Source organism: Lycorma delicatula, chromosome 7, assembly GCF_047948215.1.
Source record: "Lycorma delicatula isolate Av1 chromosome 7, ASM4794821v1, whole genome shotgun sequence".
NCBI lineage: Eukaryota > Metazoa > Arthropoda > Insecta > Hemiptera > Fulgoridae > Lycorma > Lycorma delicatula.
Genome location: NC_134461.1, coordinates 128,094,650 through 128,120,417, shown reverse-complemented (window position 1 = coordinate 128,120,417; position 25,768 = coordinate 128,094,650). Strand labels below are relative to the sequence as shown.

The 25,768-nt window shown below is 30.4% G+C and overlaps 2 protein-coding genes across 2 annotated transcripts in view; one reads left to right on the top strand and one right to left on the bottom strand.

Annotated features, from left to right (window-relative positions):
* The window catches only part of Cdk8 (cyclin-dependent kinase 8), a 93,276-nt gene extending 90,190 nt beyond the window's left edge, over nucleotides 1-3,086 (bottom strand). The window contains exons 1-2 of the mRNA XM_075372127.1: nucleotides 2,954-3,086; nucleotides 1,888-1,963 (exon numbers count right to left, since the gene is read on the bottom strand). Coding sequence (XP_075228242.1) covers nucleotides 1,888-1,963; nucleotides 2,954-3,084 — 207 coding nt within the window. The 5' untranslated portion in view covers nucleotides 3,085-3,086. The remainder of the gene's footprint in view (nucleotides 1-1,887; nucleotides 1,964-2,953) is intronic.
* Nucleotides 3,087-3,120: 34 nt separating this feature from the next.
* Nucleotides 3,121-25,768, top strand: part of Ctr9 (RNA polymerase-associated protein Ctr9) — a 111,837-nt gene continuing 89,189 nt past the window's right edge. Inside the window, exons 1-6 of the mRNA XM_075372126.1 lie at nucleotides 3,121-3,254; nucleotides 4,371-4,469; nucleotides 10,618-10,857; nucleotides 15,186-15,454; nucleotides 19,687-19,882; nucleotides 22,030-22,137. Of these exons, the coding sequence (XP_075228241.1) occupies nucleotides 3,213-3,254; nucleotides 4,371-4,469; nucleotides 10,618-10,857; nucleotides 15,186-15,454; nucleotides 19,687-19,882; nucleotides 22,030-22,137 (954 nt within the window). The 5' untranslated portion in view covers nucleotides 3,121-3,212. The remainder of the gene's footprint in view (nucleotides 3,255-4,370; nucleotides 4,470-10,617; nucleotides 10,858-15,185; nucleotides 15,455-19,686; nucleotides 19,883-22,029; nucleotides 22,138-25,768) is intronic.

The window sequence follows — 25,768 nt, the reverse complement described above, 5'->3', positions numbered from 1 at the left end:
TTCAAAATCAGTAGGTATTTGGAGGTATTTGCAGAGAAATTATAAATATAATCTAACCAAACTTAACCTTTGCTCGCTAACCTATTTTTTTATTTCTACTTGTCGATTTTATTCAAAATGGTCTTCCAAATATACCTGAGAGAGATTCAATATAAGCATTATGCTTATAATTATATATATATATATATAATCTAAACAAACTTATTTTATGCTCACTAACCTTGACTAGCAAGCGAAAGTTAAATCTGATTAATTACGAAGGATATCTCTAATGTAAAGACCACTGAGAAATTTCTCTCCCTAAGGTTGCCAACCTGTGTTCATGACCACTCTAGTAATGTATACACTGCATTGTCGTCTGTAAGTTGTACTATCTTTGATTATGTGCAAGTTATTATGTTATAAAATGAATAGGAAAATTTATGTTGCCACCGACTGTGAAATACCGACTGTGGAATCATATGTTTTTTAAACCATCTAAACGTTAAGCCAGCTAAAATTCATAGGCAGTTGGTTGCTGTATAGAGTAATGGTGTAATGAATTAAAGAAACATCAGAAAATGGTGTGAAAGGTTTAAAAATAACAGAATTTATATGCATGATGAAGAACGTTCAGGGAGGCCCTCGATAAGCACCGAGGACTTGTTGCAACTTGCCGATGATGAAATCAGAAAAGATAACTCAATAACTTCCCACCTGGCCCTTTTTTTTCCTGATGTTTCAAGAGCTGTTATTGGTCTCATTGTTCATGACCATTTAGGCTTCAGAAAAGGTTTGTGCACGTTGGGTCCCACACATCTTAAAAAAAACATCACAAAAAATCTAAATGGGATCTGCTTTGGAATTTTCTATGTGCTACACAGAAAAAGGTGATGAGTTTCTTAATTCAATTGTTACTGGTAATGAAACACAGATTTCGTATTACATGCCAGAGAGAAAACTGCAATCAAATGAATGGTGACATCCTCAATCACAAACCAGACCAACCTTCAGTCTTTTGGGATAGGTTTGGCAAACTGCTGATCAATTTCTTGCCATATGGAATGACTATAAATGCAAAAGCCTACTGCAAAACTCTACGTTAAGTTATGGCATGCCATTCAAAATCAACAACATGGGTGGCTGACCAACAATGTCGTTCTGCTGCACAATAATGCATGTCCACATGTTGCGGGTCCAATACATGATTTACTGAGAACATTTTGATGGGAAATTTACAATCACTCACCATAGAGTCCAGACTTAGCTCCTTCTGATTACCATTTGTTTAGGAAATTGAAAGAATTTTTGAATGGTAAGCAATTTGCAGGTGACGATGAACATAAAAATGCTTTTAATCACTGGCTAAATGGACTGGTGGCAGAAGAATATAACAAGGGTATACTGAAACTGGTGTATCGTGTATTGTTATCATAAATGTCTTAATAAATGTAGCAATTATATAGAGAAGTACTATAAGGTATGTAGTTCAAGAGATATAAAAAATATTTATGAAGTTATCAGAATAAATTTTTTTATAATGATGAAACGGTCTTTACTTTAGAAATAACCTCTCGTATATTTGTATTTTCTCGGCAAATACCCACTGATTTTGAAGAAGTAACTGATAAAAAGTGGCTGTTGGATTCTGAAAAAGTACAGACTAGGGTGCTGATAATGCAGCAGACTTTGACCATGCATGGGCCACTCTCCTGCCCAAACTAACTTTCTGATATTTAGATCTTGTGTTTTCCTTATCCTAAGCACATCTACAATGGTATACTGGTATATAAAAAATTTAAGCAAAGTAACTGTTCAGAATTACCGATGTGATTAATATTGATGAAACTGCATATTAAACAAACATCTTAACTACTTAAAGGTAATAATCAGTATTAAATAACTCACTGCTATTTCACGACATGCAGACATTGATAAGCCTGTCCCTTCAATTTGTTTTAAGGCATAATCCCTATTGTCTGACCTGAAAAATAAAATTTTACTGATAATTACAAATTAAAATTTATTACATAAAACCATACCAATTAAAACAGATATCCTAAAGTTGCAAAAAATCAAACCAATTAAACAAATCATCTACAATATCTGTCTGTTAAGAGCCGCAACCTGATGGTTATGGGTAACACAAGACTCTTAAAATGATACAGAAATTTTCTTGAATAATCTTATATAAGGCTTGAAAAAGAAAGTGATCGCAATCTCGGAAATAAGGCGTTTACATCTTTTATTAAGCCAAATATACTGTCACATGTCAGCATTCCAAGCCCACTGAAATACAAGTATTCAGCTCTGTAAGTTACATCTTTACTACCATTACAATCTTCTTGAAGCGCTTCAAGAAGATTTTTAAAAAATAATAAATTAAAATGCCCTTGTTGTCATTAAGTAATGAATAATAATACCATGCCTATAAACTGAAGAAAATTTTAAAACCTTTTACTAAATAACCTAGGTACTGCTTCATATCTCAAATTAATATTAAGATGTAAAAATGTTATATAAATCCAGCTTCAATAAATTAAATATTATTAATCTAATAATTTGATAACTTACAAATACAATATTAGCATAAATACACATCAACAACAGTTAATTTATAAAATGATTCAATATGCAAAAATATCTGAATAAGTGAAAATAGTTAAAAAGAGGTTAAAACGCACTACGAAAAATCTTCAATAAGCGTCTTTAGATTTTAATCAAATACAAATAATAAAGATTTTGTTTCAAACTGTAAACAATGAATTACAAGATACATAGCCCATTTTTGATACAAAGTAAATAATAAAAATAATCGGAAACGATCCAGTCCTTAATGCCATAAAATAATAAATAATGAAGCAAAACATCAATTCCATTTTTAGTTGTACATGAAATTTCTGGGTCTAAAAATGTTGAAAATTAAAATACAATAAGGTTAAACCCGGTTGTTATCGGCTGACGTTTAACCTACCCATCTTTTCTTCTAGCTTTATAAACGTGGCCGTAAGTACCTCGCCCAACTTTACAACCTTCATAATCAAACAAATCTTCTACTTTGGCTCTCTCATTTGCAGTTTTAACTTTAAACTCATAATCCATCATCAATAACAACTAACAAACACCTAACCAAATTCCGTGGAATACACATAACAGTATTGCCACAACATTACTTGAGGACGCTTCATCGCGCCATATGATCGTTGGATTTTCAGTATCGATGTGAAGTGATCATGGCGAATTCTATTGAAATTCCTCTTCGAGATACAGATGAGGTAAGTTTATAAGCCTAATATACTTTTTTCACCTATTGAAAACATTTATATAAGTATTTGGTTTGTATCAATAAAATTGCAGCATGTGACGTTTTAGCGACCTAGGCTACTCTTGTAAATCATTGTTGACTAGTTATGTAGCAAATTATTTTTTCTTCAGATATAATGCACGATTACTTGTCTGTTGAAAAATATTACAGTTTTGTCTGGAAAGAATTCCTTATAGTGGACTTTAACGTTCACAATAAACGTTCTTTGTTTTCCAGATCGTTAACCTAACCTGTTGGTGAAACTCATTTCACCATAGTAATTTGTTTACTTAGCTGCTTGTGATGTCATTATTCATAAGTAAATGATGCAATCTTGTATCAAATAGCAAAAATGACTGCAAGAATTTCATCCAATCCGAAGAATTCATCATTTAGCTGTCACTTCCTAGTTTTTAGTTATCTGTGGGATTTATTGAACTTATCTTTAATTCAACATTTTCATTGTCTTGTTCAGTTCAATTCTATATTTACTTGGTCTTAAACTCTGTATGATTGCTACTATTGATTTTAAACAACAAATATTGAATTCTAGAAGCTGAAATAGAATTTAGAATCTCCACTACTGGAATACAGTAGATACAATGGTTTTTTACCTTACTTTTATATTTACTCAGTTCTTCCCTTTTTCAGAGCCAAGTTGAAGTAAGTAATCTTCTGTTTTTATTTATGTTTTTACGATGTTATTTTTAATTTTATATATCTGATTTGGATTTGGAGATTGTTGTGATGTTTTGTGATTTTTTTGTAATTATCTTTTCTTTGCAGCACTGTATGACTATTGATTGAACAGCAGTCCTCTTATTATATTAACATATTGTATGTTAATCTATTAGCATACTTTGTATTAACATATTGTATATATTCTGTCCATTTCATATTAAGTTCATTTTTTTATATAGTTTTTTATTTTTTTAATTATTCAAATCTGTTTTGATATGATCTTATGTGCATAAAATCATAAAATTTTTAACTATGTAATCTTCCACATTGAAAATGGTACACAAGTACTCTAACACTGAAGATAAATGTAGTAAAAATTGATATATACTTTTTTATTTTTTTATAGGTCATCGAATTAGACTTTGATCAACTACCAGAAGGAGATGAAGTTCTTGGAATTCTTCGCCAAGAAAATGCTCAACTTCACATTTGGGTTAATCTTGCAGTAAGTAGTGGTGATATGTCATATTCTGGTTTTTGTTGAAAAGTAAACATGTCAAACTTTTCCACAACCTCCAGAACAATATTTTTTATTTTTATGTTGGGTCTATTAATCTATGAATCTTGTTAAAAAACTAAAACAACTTCACTTTGCAGTTTGTTTGCTTTTCTACCAATACTCTTGATTCTTTGAGTAACTTAATCTTTAACTTTTTGGAAAAATTTTCATCCTCTTTCCTTTTGGTTTTCCTGACAACTTAAGAATTTTATTTTATTTATGAAAGTATTTTGGTCCAAAATTTCTTTTTTAATATTTAATTCCTTTAGAACTTTTTTGATTTCTTAAAACTTGTTATTAAGCTTTTAATTTAGAAAGACAATGAAGTTTTTTTTGTTAATTTATTATCCTACTTACATAAGTTTGCATAAAAAGTCTAATCTGTTTTTTATAGAATTAGTTATTTTTTCTAAATTCTGGCTAATTTCTTTGTTGGTAGACATGATCTTAAGAAATATTGGTTATTTTTACATTTAAGTTCTAAATTCTTCCTTTTTCAGTTTTTTCCATTCCTCTATTTGACTGTCAACATCATTATTGCAGCATATTAGCATTATTATGATTTAATGATTGTAATATCTGAATTTTGGTTAACAGAAAGGGATTTTTTTATTATATTGTAACAAGACCGGTATAATGGTCCTGAGTAACGGATTTCTACCAATTCAGAAGAAATTAGTAGAAAATATAATAACGGGAGTAATCCAGAAAGGGCCCAAAAGAAACCTTTTTGGGTTAATTCATTTGAAGTATTTCAAAAAAACATAAGCTGGTTACTTGACCAATTCAAAAAATATTGAAACATACCCACTTGCTTCATTTATGTCTCAGGATTTTAAAACTATTTTTTTTAAGCAGTTTATTTGTGGCGGCCATTTTTGTTACCGTGCACACCCCCATTTTTGTGATGGTAAGGGTTTACGGAAAAAAATCATAACTAAGAAACTATTGGCCCTGGAAAGATGAAACAAAAAGCATTTAAACATATTTTCTCAAGGTAAAAGATTGATCCACTGGTTTATTTACCTATCTCTTTTTTCTATGAGAAAATTACCAATAAAGTTGAACATGAAAAAAGGGTAAAATTTGACTATTTAAAATTTTTTATGAATTTTTGAATAGTAATTTTTTTTAAAAATTCAAATTTTGGCTTCAAATAACTGATGGGGCAGGTGATAAAAATCTGAAATTCACACAACTTGCAGTGATTTTGTAGATGTTTATGGCACATAATAAGGTTTTGTGTATTGCACTAATAAAAAAGTTACAACCTATCAAAAATCATGAAAACCTGTTAAAAGCGATACCGTTTTGACTCTCCAAATAAGTACCCCAAGGGGGTTTCTTATCTTCTTTGCATTTTACTTTTTTTTTATATTTAGTCCCTATGTTGTTGAAGTTGACATTTTCAATATTTTTAAAATAGTTTTTTATTTAATTATTAATGATAGAGTGTAATTTAATGATAACTTAACCAATACCCATTACCTAATTCAATTTTGATTCAAAAATGCTTGTAAAACATACCCTAACTGAGATTTCAATGAGTAGCCTACATCTTTATTCAAGAATTCATTTTATATTTGTATTGGTTTATTTTTGTAAACACTACTGAAGAAAAAATGAATTTTAGCAAAATTTTAATTATTCTTCAATGAAATAGCCTGTTTATGTAGCAATGAAAGTTTATTGTTTAGTGTGGTTACCCAACAGCTATGATATCTCTTATGATAATTCTCTTGAAATTGTGTGAGAACGACCTGTCACTGAAGTTAGTAAAGTCTTTTTCCTTAAGTAAAAGTGCTACAATTCTTGACACATAATGGTCTTCATAATCCTTCAAGACTGAAGTAAAGTAACATCTTACAATGCCTTCTGACACAGGAACATACTTTGGTAGCTTCTAGTACCAACAACTTTTTCATAGCAGTCAAAACAGTTTTTTAGAATTTCTGAAATGTTAGCTATCTCATCTGATATAAAAAACTAATGTTTTTCAGCTTGTGATTGCAAAATGAATGAATACATTTCATCAAAATTTAGTATCTGACTGTTTAATGGCCTTTGCAGGCTTGCCTTTGTCACATCTCGTTTTTGTTGTTCCTCCCACACCATTACAGGCATTTTTCGCTTGGGATGATCCAAAGAAGTGCCATTCTGCTTCATGGTCAAAGTCTTTTTTGTGACTGCGCAAATTAGCAAAATTCTTTTTATGTTTATACTGACTCGAAGCATCATCAGTAAAATAGATGAGTTTTTTAATGTTTTGATGTACTTCCTTGATGGTCTGTAAAAACTTTTTGAAAGCAATAAAATTATGCTGTATCGTGCTTCAAGTGATAATTTAAAATACAGACACTTTTATATTGCAAACATATTTCATTTTCCTTGAAATAGAACACAAAAGGGTCAACTGTGGCTTGGCTGTTGACCCAATGGAAGCTTTGTATCTCATCTTGAACAAGAAGTGAAAAGTTTTGTGCAAAATCTGCCAATACCAAACCTTCTTCACGTAATTCTGATTTTTTCTTCCTTAAAAAACTGAGCTGAAGATATTGATAGTGAGTTTTCAGCTTTTCCAATTTTTCCACTAATTTTTTGAAAACCTCATTTTTGATCTGAAGAACAGTAATCATTTCTGCCCCATCAGCTGTAACCCACTGTTTGTACATTATTTATCTGGCAATACATCATACTGTTTGGAAAAGTCGAGCGTGTCAAACACTGCCTGCTTACCTGGACATTTAGCGCACACATTCATCATACATTATCCTTTTCACAAACAAATATCTCTACTAATTCCTTATAATCAACATTAAGTTTGGGAAGTTTGATGTTCTGGTGGTAGGGACAGACACAAACTCTATGAGTCCTGAATGCATCAACAAAGATACACCATTTTGGATACAGTTCACAGAACTTTGTTTGATCTTCCAATTTTTTCCTCAGGGTTTTCACTTTTAAAGAAGATTCATTTAAGTTTATCAGAACAAGGCCCTTTTGCTTATGCACTTTGACACCATCAACACACGTGCTAACACAATCCTTTTTACCAGGATACAGCCTGCTGTTATTGTCATCTCCATAAAATAACATAACTTTTTGAATTGTGTTGTTACTAATTACTGTTTTATGTCTTTTACCTAACTCCGGTAGAATGCCTTACTCATTAACTAATTCTCTAGTAAGTCTAACCAAACCCTCAGAAACATTGAACACTGATATTATTTTAGATCTGGTCCAAGATTGGTGAAGTACTTATAATTTTAACCTTATTTTCTTTAGAAGCAAGAACATATTTCTCTTTTAGTTTTAAAATAAGATCATATTCATGTGAAGAAGATTGAGCTGGATTTTCATTTTCAGAAACTTTTTGAGTCAAAACACAATTCAAGATTCCTTTTTTTAATTTTTCAGTTACCTTATTTATTTTAAATTTTAATGCTAATGGCCTTTGATATCCGTGCTTATTTTTTCCAATTTTGATGGTGGTGATACTCCCAAAATGCTACAAGTAGCATGCAGTTGTTCAATATTGTGATGTTGAGCAATGTATTCCTCTTGATCTTACTTTCATATAGTTTTTTCTGCTTAGAAAAAATACTTTTGAAACAGTTAACACAAAGAGACTTTCCAGGACCTAAATTTAAATTTGGGAAAATATGTTCTTTAAGAGCTTGCTCTAATGTTATTTGTTTTAAGTGTTTCTTAACTGTTTTTTATGAATTCTCAAAAGGTCACAAAAGAACTGTCCATACAGATGACTGAATTTTGACAAAAACTTTTTTTCATGATATTTACGAATACTAGTGACATCTGAATTGAATGTTGTTTCATGAAAATAGTTACCAGACCGGGTTAGAAATGCATGGGAACGAAAGGGCTCAGTTGACCACTCATGCTCAGCTGGGGTCTGGTCCGGCAAGTAAAGAAGATGGGAGTGTAAATACTGCGGGGAAGACCAGTTGAAATGAGTTCTGTGAAATGAGTCTAAGCTGTTATGACGTCAGTCGATGAGAAATAACTATGATATGGTTCTGCAAGATGTCAGTCCGCAAGAAGATTCTGCGAAGAGGACAGTGAAGGAGCGAATTACTAGTACATTTGACACAATTAAGGTGACCGTCACGAGTAATTCCAGTATACAAAAACAACAAATGGTTCGTTGAGTTACTGTAAGACTATAAGTGAAAGAGATAATGTACTAAATTTCATTCATAAATTATTAGGGTAGTTTTATTTGTAAACAGCAAAGGTTTTTGAAGTGAAAGAAGTTTATACTTGTCTTCTTCACTGTACTATTGTTATTAATACAAGACTAATGGTTAAAGTGTTAAGACTAGCGGTCATGCTAATGTCTTTTGTCAATTGGACTGAATTCTGCTTTTCATTATTTATCTACCTGTGAATAAATCCAATTATTACTTAAATTTTTGTTTGTAATCACTGTCTTATTATTACTATTGTCATTATTATTGGTCTGTCTTGTTTTACTTATGTTCTTATGTAATTATATAAAAATTTTCACTTGTCAGTTTCTCAATATCCTGATGAAGCCATGAATGTGCGATAATATTTTGTAGTAAATTTATATTATTTTATATTTATAATAAAAAAATCCTCTTTATAAATATCAAATAAAATTTTTCACCAATGTGATTTTCAAGCAAAAAATGCAGTTACTTTTTATTATATTTATTTATTTGAAACAGGTGAATTTTTTGTATTTACTCGCTTATATTTAACTAAATTATTTTCTGTTGAAACAAATATTTTTTTTGTAAAACAATTATTTCTTTTGAATAGTATTCACTATTTTTGGAATCGCCATGAACAAAATTTTTATCAGTTTTCAATGATTAGAATAATCTGCAATACTGTCACCTGTATTTTTTCTAAAAAATTATATTTAATTAAAAATTCATATAAACTTGAAAAAGCATTCCACATTTTTGAAATACATTATTGTAATTACAACAGTATAAATTCCATGCTTTTTTAAACTTTTGGTTACGAGAAATAAGTTATTTTAGAAATTAATAAAAACATTTAAAATTAAGGTTAACCTGAACAAACATGTCATCAGTGTTTTTTTTTAATTTTATAAGAATGTAGAATCTGTTTTTATTTTAAAAGATAATAAATTTAGGACTTTTTAGGACTTGAAAATTTAGTTATGAGTATGAAAAATAAGTAAGTATAAAAAAGTAGGTAAATATATTGTTTTTGTGAAACGATCAGAAAGTACAGCGAGTGAATTCATAATACAAATAATACTTGAACACAAAATGTCTTAGACATAAAAAAACTAGAAAAGATTTCTGTTTAAAAACTTTATAATCGTAATAAAATAAACATGTAAAAATAGCTTAGCAGAAAAGGATGACCTTGTTTTTCAATAAAAGTATCCTCATTTTACTCATATCACACCTAATTTGAAATTCCTACATCAATTTATAATACTACAATAGTTGCAAAATTTATTTCATTATTATGAGATTTCAACAGTGTAAAAAATAAAATAAAAGAAACTGCAATCAGTACAAATAAATAATTGGATTAAAGCAAATAAAGGGTTAAATTTAACTTCGAAATAATTTTTTAAAATAATTCACCTAAGATTTATAGGGAAAAACTATATAAAAAATCACAAATTAAATGCACTTTAATAAAAACTGGACCTTTCTAAATGCCTTATTGTAAAAACAAAATAATTCATAACTTTCTTAACTCTCCATAGGTGAAGGAAGTAGAAGTACCTGCCTGACACCATAGATTTGTTGTGACAATCACAATTGGTAAAACATTATCATAAACTCTTTGTAAATTTCATTACTTTAGCACATGTAATCCTTATTCACAAATTTTAATACCATGTGGTATTCACTGCAGGAGAGGTGTCTCATAAATTTGTATTACAATCACATGTGCATTACTTGTTAAAATATTCTCAAGTTTAGGAAACTATCATTTCTGATCCTAAAATCTATAATTGCAATAGTAATCATCTGTTTAATTTAGACCATCTTTTCTTAAAATTTTTAAATTAATACACATTTCAACTATCGCTTATTTCTTTCAATTTTTATTACAGCTTGAGTATTACAAACAAGGTAAGATCAATGATTTCATCAAAATACTTGAGGCATCCAGAATCGATGCAAACATTGATTATAGAGATTTTGAAAAAGATCAAATGCGAGCACTGGATATGCTTGCAGCTTACTATGTTCAACTTGCAAATTATGAGAAAAATAAAGACAAGAAAAAAGAATTATTTTTGAAGGCAAATGATCTGTATACAACTGCTGATAAAATCATCATGTACGATCAGGTAAGTCAGATCATTTATTATAGAGAACTTTTAAGTTATCACATAAGGTTACAGCTTTATATCTGAATATTCTCTGGAATATTTGTAATATGTAAAAAATCCCTAATCAGTGCCTAATTGGAATTGCCCAAAATTTCTGTATAATATTTATGTGAGTGTATATATATATATATATATATATACATACATACATACAGTATGATAGTTAATTTAAATTGGTTCAGCTGTCATCTTATTCTGTGATATGATGACATTTCTGTTGAATACTTCAATAGGAACTATCTTGTCATGCCGTGGTATGGAAAATAGATTTTATTGTTAAGTGACAAACCACTACATGCAGATTGTATTTTATGTGTAATTTTTAATTTGAATTGTTGATAATTAAGTAATGACCTTGAAATTATTACAGTTGGTATGTGTCTTACTTTAAATGTACTGTCTTTGGTAATTTTGATTTTATAATTTATATTACATTTTATCCAATGTAAAATCTAATATGTGGATTTTAAAGAAATAGATCCACGATTAATGAAATCTTCATTATTAGGCAGATTTTTGAAAAGAAATAATGATTGCAATCATGAGGTTCATCTGTTATATATAGATTTCAAAAAGCCTTATGATTCCATTAGAAGAGATAAGCTGTATGAGATTTAATTCAATTTTGTATTCCAGGAAGTTAGGATGATTCAAGTTTGTATAAACGGATTTAAGGGTAGAGTTCATGTGGAGATATAGATGATTTGGATAATTATAATGGGCTAAAGCAAGGAGACATGCTTTCTACTTTTTTTTTAATTTTGCATTAGAAATATGTTACAAGAAAAGTAGAACCATTGGCAAAAGTTTATCTTTAAATTGAAACATCCACATGTTAAATTATGCAGACAATTTGATTGGATGAGCAGTAATAGAAATATATTTGAAAATAATGCCAAAATCATTATTGAGAATGAGAAAAATGGAGTATTGATCAGCATTAAGTATGACTGAAGAAAATTCAATTTTTAATTATGTAACTATATCCACTTAAATGTGGCAGATAGGAGCTGAAATGATGGGGTTAGTCTTCATGCATATGAGAGGTCTTCCCAAGAATTAATGAATTTAAATATCTAGGGATGATTCTAATGTCTCTCAATGAAATTGATATGAATTTTCATATAAATTTCATTAAAAAATTATATTCAGGAACATATTTTTATTGCATGATTAAATTGATTGAGGAGCTCTTTATTACTACCAAAATTGATTGAAAATCAGCATGTACAGAACAATAATTTTACCAGTTGTCTTGTACGATTGGAAGATATGGTCATTGACAAAGTCGCTGATTTTTTATTCTGAACTTTCGCTTGATCCTTTTACTGGATTATTTTGCTTGATAACACACTGAAACAAAATGTTAGAAATAAAAACGTAATAAGCAAGGTGTTTGCTTAAGTCATTATATTTCAGTACATAGAAGAAAGTGTCTTGATTTGAGTATATAATAATGCCAATTAGTTGTTTGCTGTTTGTGCTGCGTAATATTTTCTTCTTAAATGTATTGTATATTGTCATATACAAAGGACTAACAAAGTTCAGTTATTAAATTTTATGCAATTTCATTTATTGTTGTTCTAGGGATTTATTATACATGAACAACTTCATTTTTTTTAATCGATTAAACTTCTGGATGAACTTTCAATTGAAATAGCGACCATAATTTTTAAATATATTCTGGAAATCTGTCTTGTAGAAAAATGATCTTGCCTTATTCTAATTTTAGCCTGATGTAGTAGTTAACTCATCATCACATATCAGTAGTTTAACAGCTGACTTTTGAAGTTAAAGGTTCTGAAGTTCAAATCTCAGTAAAAGTTGTTTGCTTTTTTATAGACAGTGGATACGGTATACTTTGATGGTTGAGGTTCAATTAACCTAACATATCAGGAATGGTCAGCCTGAGTCTATACAAGTGTACATCTCATATACATATCATCCTCTTATCATTGGCCTTGGAGGGGGGGGCGTTGCTTATGGTTCACTAGTTGAACAGATTGCAACATATTCATTAGGAAAATAAAATTAAATATTCTCATTTTGGATGCCTCAAAAAAATATGGTAGTACCTAAATAAATACACCAAAAAATTTGATATGAAACTTTTATTAATGTTATGTAGGATGGCGTGTGGAAACAGGTGATTTTGACTCATTCATTGCAAAGTTTAAATTTGTAAGGCTGTTTGTAATTTTGTAAGGAAGTCAATGTGATTTAAATACAATAAAGTGTTGATCAGGTGCTTTTTGCATTTACTGTAAAATAATTGTATAAAAATGATGATCTAGATACTTGTCTGAAATTTTATTGTGACATTTAACTTGAGTGTTGTGATCCAGTTCTATAATTTCATACTGTACAGATATGGATTGAAATTTTAAAGCTGGACGTTGAGTGTTGAGTAAAAAGTATTCTTGTTCAGAAAAAAAATGTGAATGCAAAAAACAGATAATCCACAATGATATGATTCCTCCATAATCCACAATGATATGTGTCAGTCTTGCTTTACCCACTTTGGACAGATAGCACTGATAAACATAATTTTTGTGCAATACATTATTTTAATCTGTTTTTTGATGCCGAAAACGAATATGAACTCAAAATCTTTTCATCACCCACCATTTTTGAAAAAATTTTTAAATTTTAATTAAAGGATTTTTTTTCATATTTCAACATAGTTAGAAATTTTAATTTTTGGTATGTATTTTGGTGAGTTTATCATAAAATCAAATAGAAAAAGCATTACACCTTTAATTAAAAAGGCATATAATTTATACTTTCAGTGTAAAATTGATAAGACGTGGGCTGCTGATATTGTATGCACTATAACTGTTCTGTATACTTAAGACGATGGCTGAAAGGTACGCAGAAGTCTTTGTCATTTGGTGAACCTATGCTTTGGCGTGAATCAAAGGATCATGTAACAGATTGTTACTTTTGTTTAACAGTGTGTCTGGAATTTCTAAAAATATTGTAAAATATCCTTCATTGCAATCTGCAATCAGGCCTGTACCCCCACAATGAAATTATTCCAGTTCCGAGCCACTTGTTAATGTATGTTTAGCGATGAAGAATCAGACAGTATTGAAGAAGAGACAACAATTATTTTGATTTTGAATTATCTTCCAATAAGCCACATCTTATATCACAAGGTGAATTAAATGACTTGATTAGGGATTTAAATTTATCAAAAAGTCAAGCTGAACTGTTAAATCAAGACTACAAGGTTGAAATTTACTTCAAAAATTTCGGGCTTTCGAAGCCAAGAAAAAGGACTTTCTCAGAACTTTATTGATGAAAAAAATTTAGTTTATTGTACAAATATTGATGAGCTTATGTTGCACTTAGGACAAGTTCATAAGCCTGAGGACTGACACCTTTTCATAGATTCGTCCAAGTATAGTTTAAAATTGGTTCTACTACACAACGGTAACAAATATCCTTCGGTACCAATTGCTTATGGTATTAATTTGAAAGAGACTTATTATGTGATGAAGACGTTCTAGAAAAAATAAACTATAAAAAACATAGCTGGAACATATGTGGTGATTTGAAAGTTATTGCAATTATGTTAGGCATGCAGTTAGGCTATACTAAGTGCATGTGTTTCCTTTGCGAATAGGACAGCCGAGCTAGGGATAAACATTATGTTACCAAAGAGTGGAAGAAACGAGACAACTTAACTCCAAATGGGAAAAATATTATTCATGAGCCCTTAGTTTAACCCAAAAAATATATTTTTACCCCCTCTCCATATCAAGCTAGGAGTAATGAAAATCACTATTATATAGTAAAGATATAAGTGTGATTTGTCATCAGAAGACAGGGCCAATTTTTTTTTTTTAAATAACTATTGGCATGTAATTACTGTGACTTCAGAAGCGTTCAAAAATATGATTCAAGCATATCTTAATGATGAACGGAACAATTAACCCATCAATGACAGTACATAAATTCAGGACAAACATTATTAACATACTTAACTTAGCAAAAATTTTTAAAATGTTCCAGTTAGATATTTGGTTTTTTTGGGGATATTTATCTGTTTTATAATCATAGGTAAAGAGTTTTTTATACTCTAAAAAATCTTTACAATTTTTAGAATATAATAATAATAAAGAATGTGTATAAGGGTATGTGAATAAGTGTATTATTATACACTTATTACAATGAAGTTATTATAACTCTGTTGTAAATTACAAATGAATTAATTTTGATACATTATGTGTAGTGACTAGTTACAATTCATAATACATTAATTTCCTTTTTTCTATTTTTAGAACCATTTGCTGGGAAAGGCTTACTTTTGCCTGTTGGAAGGTGATAAAATGGAACAAGCTGATGCACAGTTTAATTTTGTATTAAATCAGACTTCAGCAAACATTCCTTCACTTCTTGGTAAAGCATGTATTGCGTTCAGCAAAAAAGATTACAGAGGAGCACTTGCATTCTACAAGAAAGCATTACGTACAAATCCAAATTGTCCAGCTGCTGTTCGCCTTGGTATGGGTCATTGTTTTATGAAGCTTGGAAACCAGGATAAAGCCCGGTTTGTATTGTAATAATAAGTTTTAATTTATTTGATTATGGGACATATGATTAATTCACAGAACATCTTGAAGTTAATCTTATATGTTGGAGAAAAACCCGTTGTACTCATATTAATTAACTTGCATGTTTAAAGGAAATTATTTAATTTGGATAAGTAAATTTAATTATGCTAATTTGTTGAGGTAGGGTCAGGCAAGAATGTGATGATTAATGATATAATACAAGATTTGACAGCTGATATTAACCAATAATGACACTCTAGATTTGTACAAGAATAAAGCAGTCAAAATTTAGAAAGTTGTATTCTATAAAACTATTTCCATAAAACAAGTTGCACACGAACAGTTATGATAAAGTTTCTTTTGTAGGTGTTGTTTATTTTAAATATGCGTAGTCACTTGTAAATAAATTTTTTTTTGTGACCCCCTAATTGAGTTTTGCTGTAGCTTACTTTTCAACATCCTCCTATAACACTGCACTTCAAAGCTCCCTTTCTTTCTCTTTCAAATTCCTTGCTAATTTTTTTTTATTTCAAATTCCTTCGTCTTTTGCTTTTTCTCTTATCCATGCTTCACTCCTAAATAGACTTACGTTACACATAAAGATTTTTAAGAAAATGTAATTCCTAGATTTACATTAGATTATAGCATCTTTTTTTCTTGTATAAAACATAAGAAAACTTATCATTTTTTCTGTTTGCAAACATGTAATCTGTAAAAATATGTATATACTTGTGCATAATAAAAAGTGCATATAATTTGTAGAATTTAAAGTCTATTTAGCACGAAGTATAATTTAGTAATTGCCAACACCCAATTTAAAAATCATAATAGAAGAATATACACTTGGAAAAGGCCAGGCAATACTGTAAGGTATCAGGTAGATTATATCATGGTTAAGCAAAGATTTAGAAATCACTCGTTGACTTTGTAAACGGTAAAACTTACCCTGGAGCAGACATTGACAGCGATCACATTTTGGTGATAATGAAATGTAGATTGGGGTTTAAAAACCTGAAGAAAAGGTGTCAGATGAATCGGCAGAATTTAGAGAAGCTTGCGGAACAGGAGGTAAAGAAGATTTTTGAGGAGGGTATCGCAAGAGGTCTGAGTAAAACAGATAAGGTAGAAAATGTAGAAGAAGAATGGGAGAATGTTAAAAAGGAAATTCTTAAATCAGCAGAAGCAAATTTAAGCGGAATAAAGAGAACTGGTAGAAAACCTTGGGTTTTAGACGATATATTGCAGCTGATGGATGAACGTAGAAAATATAAGAATGCTAGTGATGAAGAAAGTAAAAGGAACTATCGGCAATTAAAAAATACTATAAACAAGAAGTGCAAACTAGCGAAAGAAGAGTGGATTAAAGAAAAGTGTTCAGAAGTAGAAAGAGAAATGAACATTGGTAAAATAGACAGAGCATATAGGAAAGTTAAGGAAAATTTTGGGGTACATAAATTAAAATCTAATAATGTGTTAAACAAAGATGGTACACCGATTTATAATACGAAAGGTAAAGTCGATAGGTGGGTGGAATATATTGAAGAGTTATACGGAGGAAATTTATTAGAAAATGGTGTTATAGAGGAAGAAGAGGAAGTGGAAGAGGACGAAATGGGAGAAAAAATTCTGAGATCTGAGCATTAAAAGATTTAAATGGCAGAAAGGCTCCTGGAATAGACGGAATACCTGTAGAATTACTGCGCAGTCCAGGTAAGGAAGCGATTGATAGATTATACAATCTGGTGTGTAATATTTATGAAAAAGGGGAATTTCCGTCAGACTTCAAAAAAAGTGTTATAGTAATGATACCAAAGAAAGCAGGGGCAGATAAATGTGAAGAATACAGAACAATTAGTTTAACTAATCATGCATCAAAGGTCTTAACTAGAATTCTATACAGAAGAATAGAGAGGAGAGTGGAAGAAGTGTTAGGAAGGGTTTAGGGACGGGGGAAGCAATTTTAGGCCTCAGATTAGTAGTAGAAGGAAGATTAAAGAAAAACAAACCAACATACTTGGCGTTTATAGACCTAGAAAAGGCATTCGATAACGTAGACTGGAATAAAATGTTCAGCATCTTTAAAAAATTAGGGTTCAAATACAGAGATAGAACAATTGCTAACATTTACAGGAACCAAACAGCAACAGTAATAATTGAAGAACATAAGAAAGAAGCCTTAACAAGAAAGGGAGTCCGACAAGGATGTTCCCTATCCCCGTACTTTTTAATTTTTACATGGAACTAGCAGTTAATGATATTAAAAATCAATTTAGATTCAGAGTAACAGTACAAGGTGAAAAGATAAAGATGCTACGATTTGCTGATGATATAGTAATTCTAGCTGAGAGTAAAAAGGATTTAGAAGAAACAATGAATGACATGGATGAAGTCCTATGCAATAACTATCGCATGAAAATAAACAAGAACAAAACAAAAGTAATGAAGTGTAGTAGAAATAACAAAGATGGACTACTGAATGTGAAAATAGGAGGAGAAAAGATTACGGAGGTGGAAGAATTTTATTATTTGGGAAGTAGAATTACTAAAGATGGACAAAGCAGGAGCGATATAAAATGCCGAATAGCACAGGCGAAATGAGCTTTCAGTCAGAAATATAATTTGTTTACATCAAATATTAATTTAAATGTCAGGAAAAGATTTTTGAAAGTATATGTTTGGAGTGTCGCTTTATATGGAAGTGAAACTTGGACAATCGGAGTATCTGAGAAGAAAAGATTAGAAGCTTTTGAAATGCGGTGCTATAGGAGAATGTTAAAAAAATCAGATGGGTGGATAAAGTGACAAATGAAGAGGTGTTGCGGCAAATAGATGAAGAAAGAAGCATTTGGAAAAATATAGCTAAACGAAGAGGCAGACTTATAGGCCACATATTAAGGCATCCTGGAATAGTCGCTTTAATATTGGAAGGACAGGTAGAAGGAAAAGATTGTGTAGGCAGGCCACATTTGGAATATGTAAAACAAATTGTTAGGGATGTAGGATGTAGGGGGTATACCGAAATGAAACGACTAGCACCAGATAGGGAATCTTGGAGAGTTGCATCAAACCAGTCAAATGACTGATATATATTTTTATTGCTTGGTAGTAAGTCTGTTTGTACTAAGTTGAGACAAAAATAAATTGAAATATCTATAATATCAGTTAGCAACTGCATGGTTTCAAGGGGTTTAGAGAAATGAGTCATCATTTTAAAAGATAGATTTGCCGGAGATCTCATCTAGTAAAATTATAGAGTGTATTCAACAGTCTTATTACATTTGGAGCCCAAAGACATAAATCACTTGTCATAGTTTGAAGTTTAATATTGTTATTATAATCTTGTATTTTAGTTTACATTATCATATGAAAAGATTATAATTACAATCATACAAACATCAGCTAACGTAACTCAAACCAGAGGATTCTCCCAAATTTTATTCTTTAAATGTTAAGCGTGACAGATAGTCAGTGGTGAAATTTTCTTAACATTTATTTTTAACTGATACGGCAGCGTTTTAGAGAATTACTTTGTAAGTTGTGACCAAATTTTGAGACCTAATAACCTAATTAGATAAGTGAATTTGTCTGAAATTACAGAAGTTTTTAGAAGAAATTACCTAATGTTTTTAGAAGGGCAGTTCGGTATGCGGATTTGGCTAATGTCTAGGATTTGGTGTACATTTTGTTATAATAATATTTCATCATTTTTGTTTATAAAGAAACTCGTCATAATTACTATCTATCTCGAAATGCTTTAGCATTTTGTTTTCATAGAGATCAATGAAAAATATACTATAGCGTAGTGGTCAAATATTTGCTCTATGAAAGGTTTCATATTAAGTGAATCGGTTGAGAAAGGCCTGATTCCTAACCATCATAAAGTTCAGTTCTCATACAGTTGGTTTTTTTCTGGAGTCATGTAAAGAACTTTGATTATTCTCTGAAGGATCAAAATTTGACTATTTATACAAGCTGTTAGAACCTGTTACTATGATCACGTTAGTAACAGTCCACCAAGAGTGGAAAGAAACAAAATACCTTTTTAATGTCTGCCACACTAGAACTGGTGTCAATGTAGAAACTTAACTCACATAACAAAACTCGCATATTTTCTTAGTAGTTTAGTAAAAAAAAATAAACATTCTAATTTCATAGAATAATTTTTTTTTAAATACCATGTGATTCTTTTTTAGAGCTCTATTTTATTAGAAAAAAATTGTTTTCTTAGGTTGGCATTTCAGCGTGCACTAAACTTAGATTCACAGTGTGTCGGTGCATTGATTGGATTAGCGATATTGCAGTTAAATAGACAGCAACCAGAAGATATTCGTACTGGAGTACAAATGTTATCTAAAGCATACACCATTGATTCTACTAATCCTATGGTGCTTAATCATTTAGCCAATCATTTCTTCTTTAAAAAGGTAAATTCTCAAGAATGCATTCTAGATGATATATTTTTGCAATCACCAGTGTTATAAAATTTATGCCAGTCTTTTAAATATTTCAGAGTTTTCTAAAATCTAAATAAAATTGTGAAGTTAAAACTAAAAATATAACACCTTTTTAAGCAGTTTACAGGTTTTTTTTCTATAAAATGAACAAAAACTGAATTGCCAAAATAACGAATGTTTATGTAATTTCAACTTATAAATCGATGAAAATTTCCTCCATATTCAAAGAAAAACGATTCTAAACTTAATAAATCCAAAAACTTAAATAAAACTTGTGATTTGTCTTCTAAGTTATATTCCATTAATGCTGTTTTGTGCTCTTTTATTGAAAATTGTTCAATCAGAATTTTCCTGCATGAGAATGTTTTGACTTAATCCTTCTTAAAATATAAAAAAGCTGAATAGAAGTAAAAGATTTTTAAAAAAAGATAAAAATCTAGTTTTCAATCAGTAATTGGTTTGAAAAGTGACAAATGAAACTTTCTTTTTTTTCAGTTGAGTGTAGAAATTGGTAGATATAATGGATTTGTAGTGTAACATTTCTTTCTGAAGTAGAGGAAGAATTTTTATGAAATTAATGTAAAAAATGTTATTGTTATAATTTATAGTGTTTATAGTTATAGGTTTTTTTTTTTTTACATTTTGTTGTCTTTTCATAGAAGTAAATATAAATGTGTGGATGAATTTAATGAAAGAATGTTTTTAATTTTAAATAAAATTACAGTGTAGCAGCTTTTATCATTATTATTATCATCATCTTTTATAACCGTATAGCATCACTTTATTCAGTCCATTATCCAAGTCTCTTCAATGGGACTGTCTGAGCCTTGCGGTCCTCCAAGTACTTTTTCATACGTTCCGATCTTTGTGGACTTTCTAATGTTGAAAATCTTCGGGTTGGGAGTTTTTCTTGTGAGTGTAAAGCGAATATTTTTGTTCTTGATTTTCTTGTTTAGCTTTAACTTATCTGTGGTATTCTGGTATAAGACCAATTTCCTGCAGATCATCTCTTATTTCTCTGATCCATCTTCATCCTGTCTTTGTATTTTTTGAGTCGAGATTGTACTATACTAGCTGTGTCAGAAGTCTTGAATCTTGCAGGCTCATGATTGTCCAAAGAATCCTAGTCTCCTCTTACACATGGTCTCAGTGATGGGTTCTAACTCTGTATATGACTTCATTGGGCACGAGCCACCACTGCCTAACTTTCTGGTACTTTTTATTTATGCAGGTTCTTCCAATGCTTCTTTCAATTTTCTGGAGTCTGTCTGTCTTTGATTGTTTGTTCAGGCGGAAGAGTGTTTCTGCTGCATAAGTGGTTTCTGGTTTAATAACTGTATTGTAGTATCTTATTTTTGCTTTTATTGATAGCCATTTTTTTATTGTAAGTATACCAGTTTAATTTTTGAGCTTTGGCTAGTTTGTTTCTTATTTGGATCAAGGTTTTCTCATTTAGGTTGTTATTATTTCTCAAAAGGTATTTAAATTGGGTTAATATTCTGATTTTTATTACTGTTTATATTGGTTTTTGGGACATAATTTCTGTCTTTTTGAATGATATTTTGAGGCAAATTTTATTTGCAATGTTTTGAAGTTCTAATATGTGCGATTTAGCTTCATCAATGTCATAGCAGCTTTTATAGTTAGTCATTTGTATTGTTAGCTTCTGTGGTATGCATTTCTCATCATCAATTAATTTTATAATTGTTAATTTTTACTCTTTTTTAAGAACAGGTTGCCCAAATTTTACTGGAACATGTAGATGTGGTGCTGGTATTTTATTATTCTTTGCCTCCTTGCTCTGAAAGTACAAGTGTAAAATTATTTCTCTGTCATATCCCTAGAATTAAACGACTTTAAAAAATTAAAAGAGTTCTGTAACTAATTAATTTATTGTTAATGAGCAATATTGCCTTTCTAAAATAATGATACTCTTACTATAAATATTTATTTATTTCTAATTTAGTCAGATTCCAAGTACAGTGCTTGATGGTATAGCAATAATTTAATTCTGTATTTTGTTTATTCATCATAAAAATTTGTCATTCCATTGAATAACAGTGTTGTGAATAAATTTTATTAATTCATTTCTTTATTGTGTTTTATATTCTTATTAGGATTACCATAAAGTACAGCATCTAGCATTACACGCCTTTCATAATACAGAAAATGAAGCGATGAGGGCTGAAAGCTGCTACCAGTTAGCAAGAGCTTTTCATGTACAGGTTTGTAAAAGTAGAGTGGTATATTTTATTATCTTATTCAATTGTTTTATTATCATAAACTTTGGATTATACCTATTCTTTATCGTTTCAATCCGGAAAAGCTAACTTGTTTTACCTTTGTACAAATTGTGCTAACATTAATGTAATCTAGAAAAATTAAGTTTACGTTAATCTTTTCATGGTGATCATATAGACATGTGTTGCCAGAGGTTTATTTCTTACTTCCATTTGGTAACAGTTTGTTAAAATGGTATGCATTTTCCTTTTACTGTTCTAAAATATTTGTTTTTTTCCCTTTTAATAACACTAACATTGATGTACTTGTATATAGTTTATGGCCATTTTAAAAAAGTGTAACATTGCAGTTACAAAATAATCTTATATAAGTTGTGCTAATTTCCTTGAGAAATAGTTAGAATTATATTATTTTTATTTGTGAATATACTTAAATTACTGGTCTAAAATAAATTTTTAGAAGTGTTTTGCTCATTCTGAACCTTTTAGGAGATGAAAGATAAAGGAGGTGTCTGTTACAATTTGATTTATTTTTTTCAACTCTTAACAGATTGAAGTAAAAAGAAATTACTATACCCAGATCTTTTACAGGAACTGATAACAATTTTTTAATGGGATTCATAACCTATTATATCATAGACACCATAGCCTTTTAAAATTATAAATTTTTTTCCCTAATGTTTACGTTGCAGTCTGTTCGACTCATTAACAATAAGCAACCACCCCGTGACCTAATGAGACAAGGATGATATGTATGACATGTAAATGAGGTATAGTCTTGTACAGACTCAGGCCAACCATTCCTGAGATGTGTGGTTAATTGCACCCTTAACCACTAAAGTATACCAGTTTCTACTGTCTAGTATTCAAATCCATATAAAAGCAACCAAATTTTACTAGGATTTGAACCTCAAAACTTTTGACTTTCAAAATCGGCTTTTTAAAGCCGATTTTGAACCACTAGACCAGCCCAGTGGGCTGTAAAGTTTATGAATGAATTTTCCTTAATTTCAGTTTCTTATAAAAAATGAAACTCGATTTAATTTTTTAGAATAAATTTAAAACATTTTTCTAACAAGTTTGTTTTACGTTATTGTAAAATGGTAATATTTAGTAAAATAAATACTGTATAACATAGCAGATATTTTACAAGGAAGTTTGCATAATTTATACTTTTATCCCAATTTTAGAACTCGCTTATTAAATATACAGTCATATATTGTATTGCTAGTTAATAAGATATTGTTTTTAAAAATAAACTAAAACTTAATATTGAGATGTTAACATGAATTTTTATGTTGTTGAACAAACAAAAATGTACTTAAATTTTTTCTAAGTGTAACTTATTTTTAAATCTAAAATGATTCTCCTGTTAACAAAATGTTACTATAATGGAGAGACATTGTGCTCTTGTTGAATTTGTTACAGAGAGAGAGTTTAGTAAATATTATAAATATACCTAGGGTGGTGCAGAGAAATGGAAAAATTTAAGTAATTAGAAAAATGAAGTAAAGTTACTAATCTTCATTTGATGTTGGATGTTCTACAACAGCGGAAACTTCAATATACATTACTTTTTAAAAATTAATATGCTTAAATGCTGTCCTTTTTTTTTTTGTACACATTTAGTAAGTTGATTGCGAAAATGTTGCATAGTGCGGTGCAATGTGTTCTCCAGAATGTTGGCAATTTACTCTTCAGTCTGTGAAAATCTTTGAGCTGGGCAAAGTTTCTTTTATATAATCTGGTACACAACACTCTTCAGATGTCCCCATAAAAAGAAGTCACAGACTGAAAGGTCTGGAGACCGGGACAGCCAGACAATATTTTCAGTCCTTGAAATTATGCGATCCCCGAACAAACGTCTCACTGCTCAGGCAGTGACATTTGACAGGCAATGTATGATGGGCTCCGTCCTCTTGAAACCAGGTTTGCTGAAGGTCAAAATTTGGAAGAGAATGGATCCTAGGAGCAAAAAATGTCTCTAGCATGTCAACATAATCTTGAGACATCACAGTGACAGCAGAGCCCCCTTCATCTTCAAAAAAGTAAAGGCCTATTACCCCGCAATACCATACAGTATGTTAAGACTTATGTAACAGGTGCTGGTGAAGCTGAGTAGGGTTTGTTTGCGCCCGGTAACAGAAGTTCTGGTTTTTCACTTATCCACTTAAGTGAAAATGGGCTTCATCTGACATCCAAAGATTTTCAATAAAATTAGCTTTCTCATTGATTTTAGACAACATTTTTTCACAAAATTGCAGATGCAGTACACAATCATTAGGTTTCAGTTCTTAGACATTTGAATTTTGTAAGGATGAAATTTCAGGTTATGGACTATTCTTTACACGCTCCTACATCCGAGCTTCAATGATGAGGAGGCAGTTTTCCACACCAATCAGCAAGGACTCCTTACCACTACAGCTTTCAAGGCATCTATATTTTCTGGCATACGTACAGACAGTACATGCCTACTAGTTTTTTTTTTTCAAAGCCGAACCAGTCTGTTGAAAGTTACGAACCCAAGTTTTAATTGTGTGTGAAGAAGGAGTTCGACTGCGGGACAGGATATAATAGTGACGGCGAAACACTCTGTGCAGCTGTCACACTCTCACCATGTTGGTAAAATGCCCTTATGGCAACCACACGCTCTACATCATTCCACCTCTCCAACACAACTAAATGTCTTTACTGCTCTACAGTTTTAACGTCTTTCTTCGAGTTACATTACACCTACAGAGCTGCCAACATCAGATTCAAAATTTTCTGTTTCTTTGCCCCACTCTGCGCAGAGAAACAGGAAAACTATTTCTACTATTAAATGTACTACATTTAATAGTACAGAAGAGTAATATGAATAGTAATAAAAAGATTAATCACAATAATATAGAGAATGTTTCAGGACATATTCGTCAAACTTAAGGAACTGATTCAGGACACCAAAATGAGCAAAAAAGTTATCAATATAAGTCCTATTTTGCATTTTATTTTGAACAAAATGATACCTCATTTGTAAAAATCTGTTAATAAACAATCGAGTTATTGCAGACAATTAATCTGGCAGTATGCTTGTACACCATAATGTAAGCTGATAATTTTTTGCCTGTTTTTATTTCCTTCACTAAATGTATTAAAGATCATCTATATAAATAAAAATGAAAATGTTCATTTGTTCAAAATCTTAAATCTTTGAAAGTTCTTCACTGATTGCTTTGAAATTTTGACGTGTTTTAATATACCTACTATTTATATATCTAAGATGTCACACCTGTGACAGGTAAAAACATGCTTTTTTGAAAAGCAGCACATCTGTTGGACTTAAAATCAGCATATACTGTACTAAATATTTTACGATTCCATTTCAATTTTCTGATATGTTTCTGCTACAAACTAAAAAACTATTGGACCGATTTATACGCAAGGAGAAAGAGAAAAATCAGAAAAAGGGAAAGAGGGAAAAATTGAAAAGGGAAGAAAGGGAAAATGGAAAAAAGAAATGGAAAGGGGAAAGGAGAAAAAAAAATTGGAAAGGAAGAAAGAGGAAGGGGACAAGGGAAATAAGGAAAGAAATGGTGGAAGGAGGAGGAAAGAGAAATAAAAGAGGAAATTGGGAAAA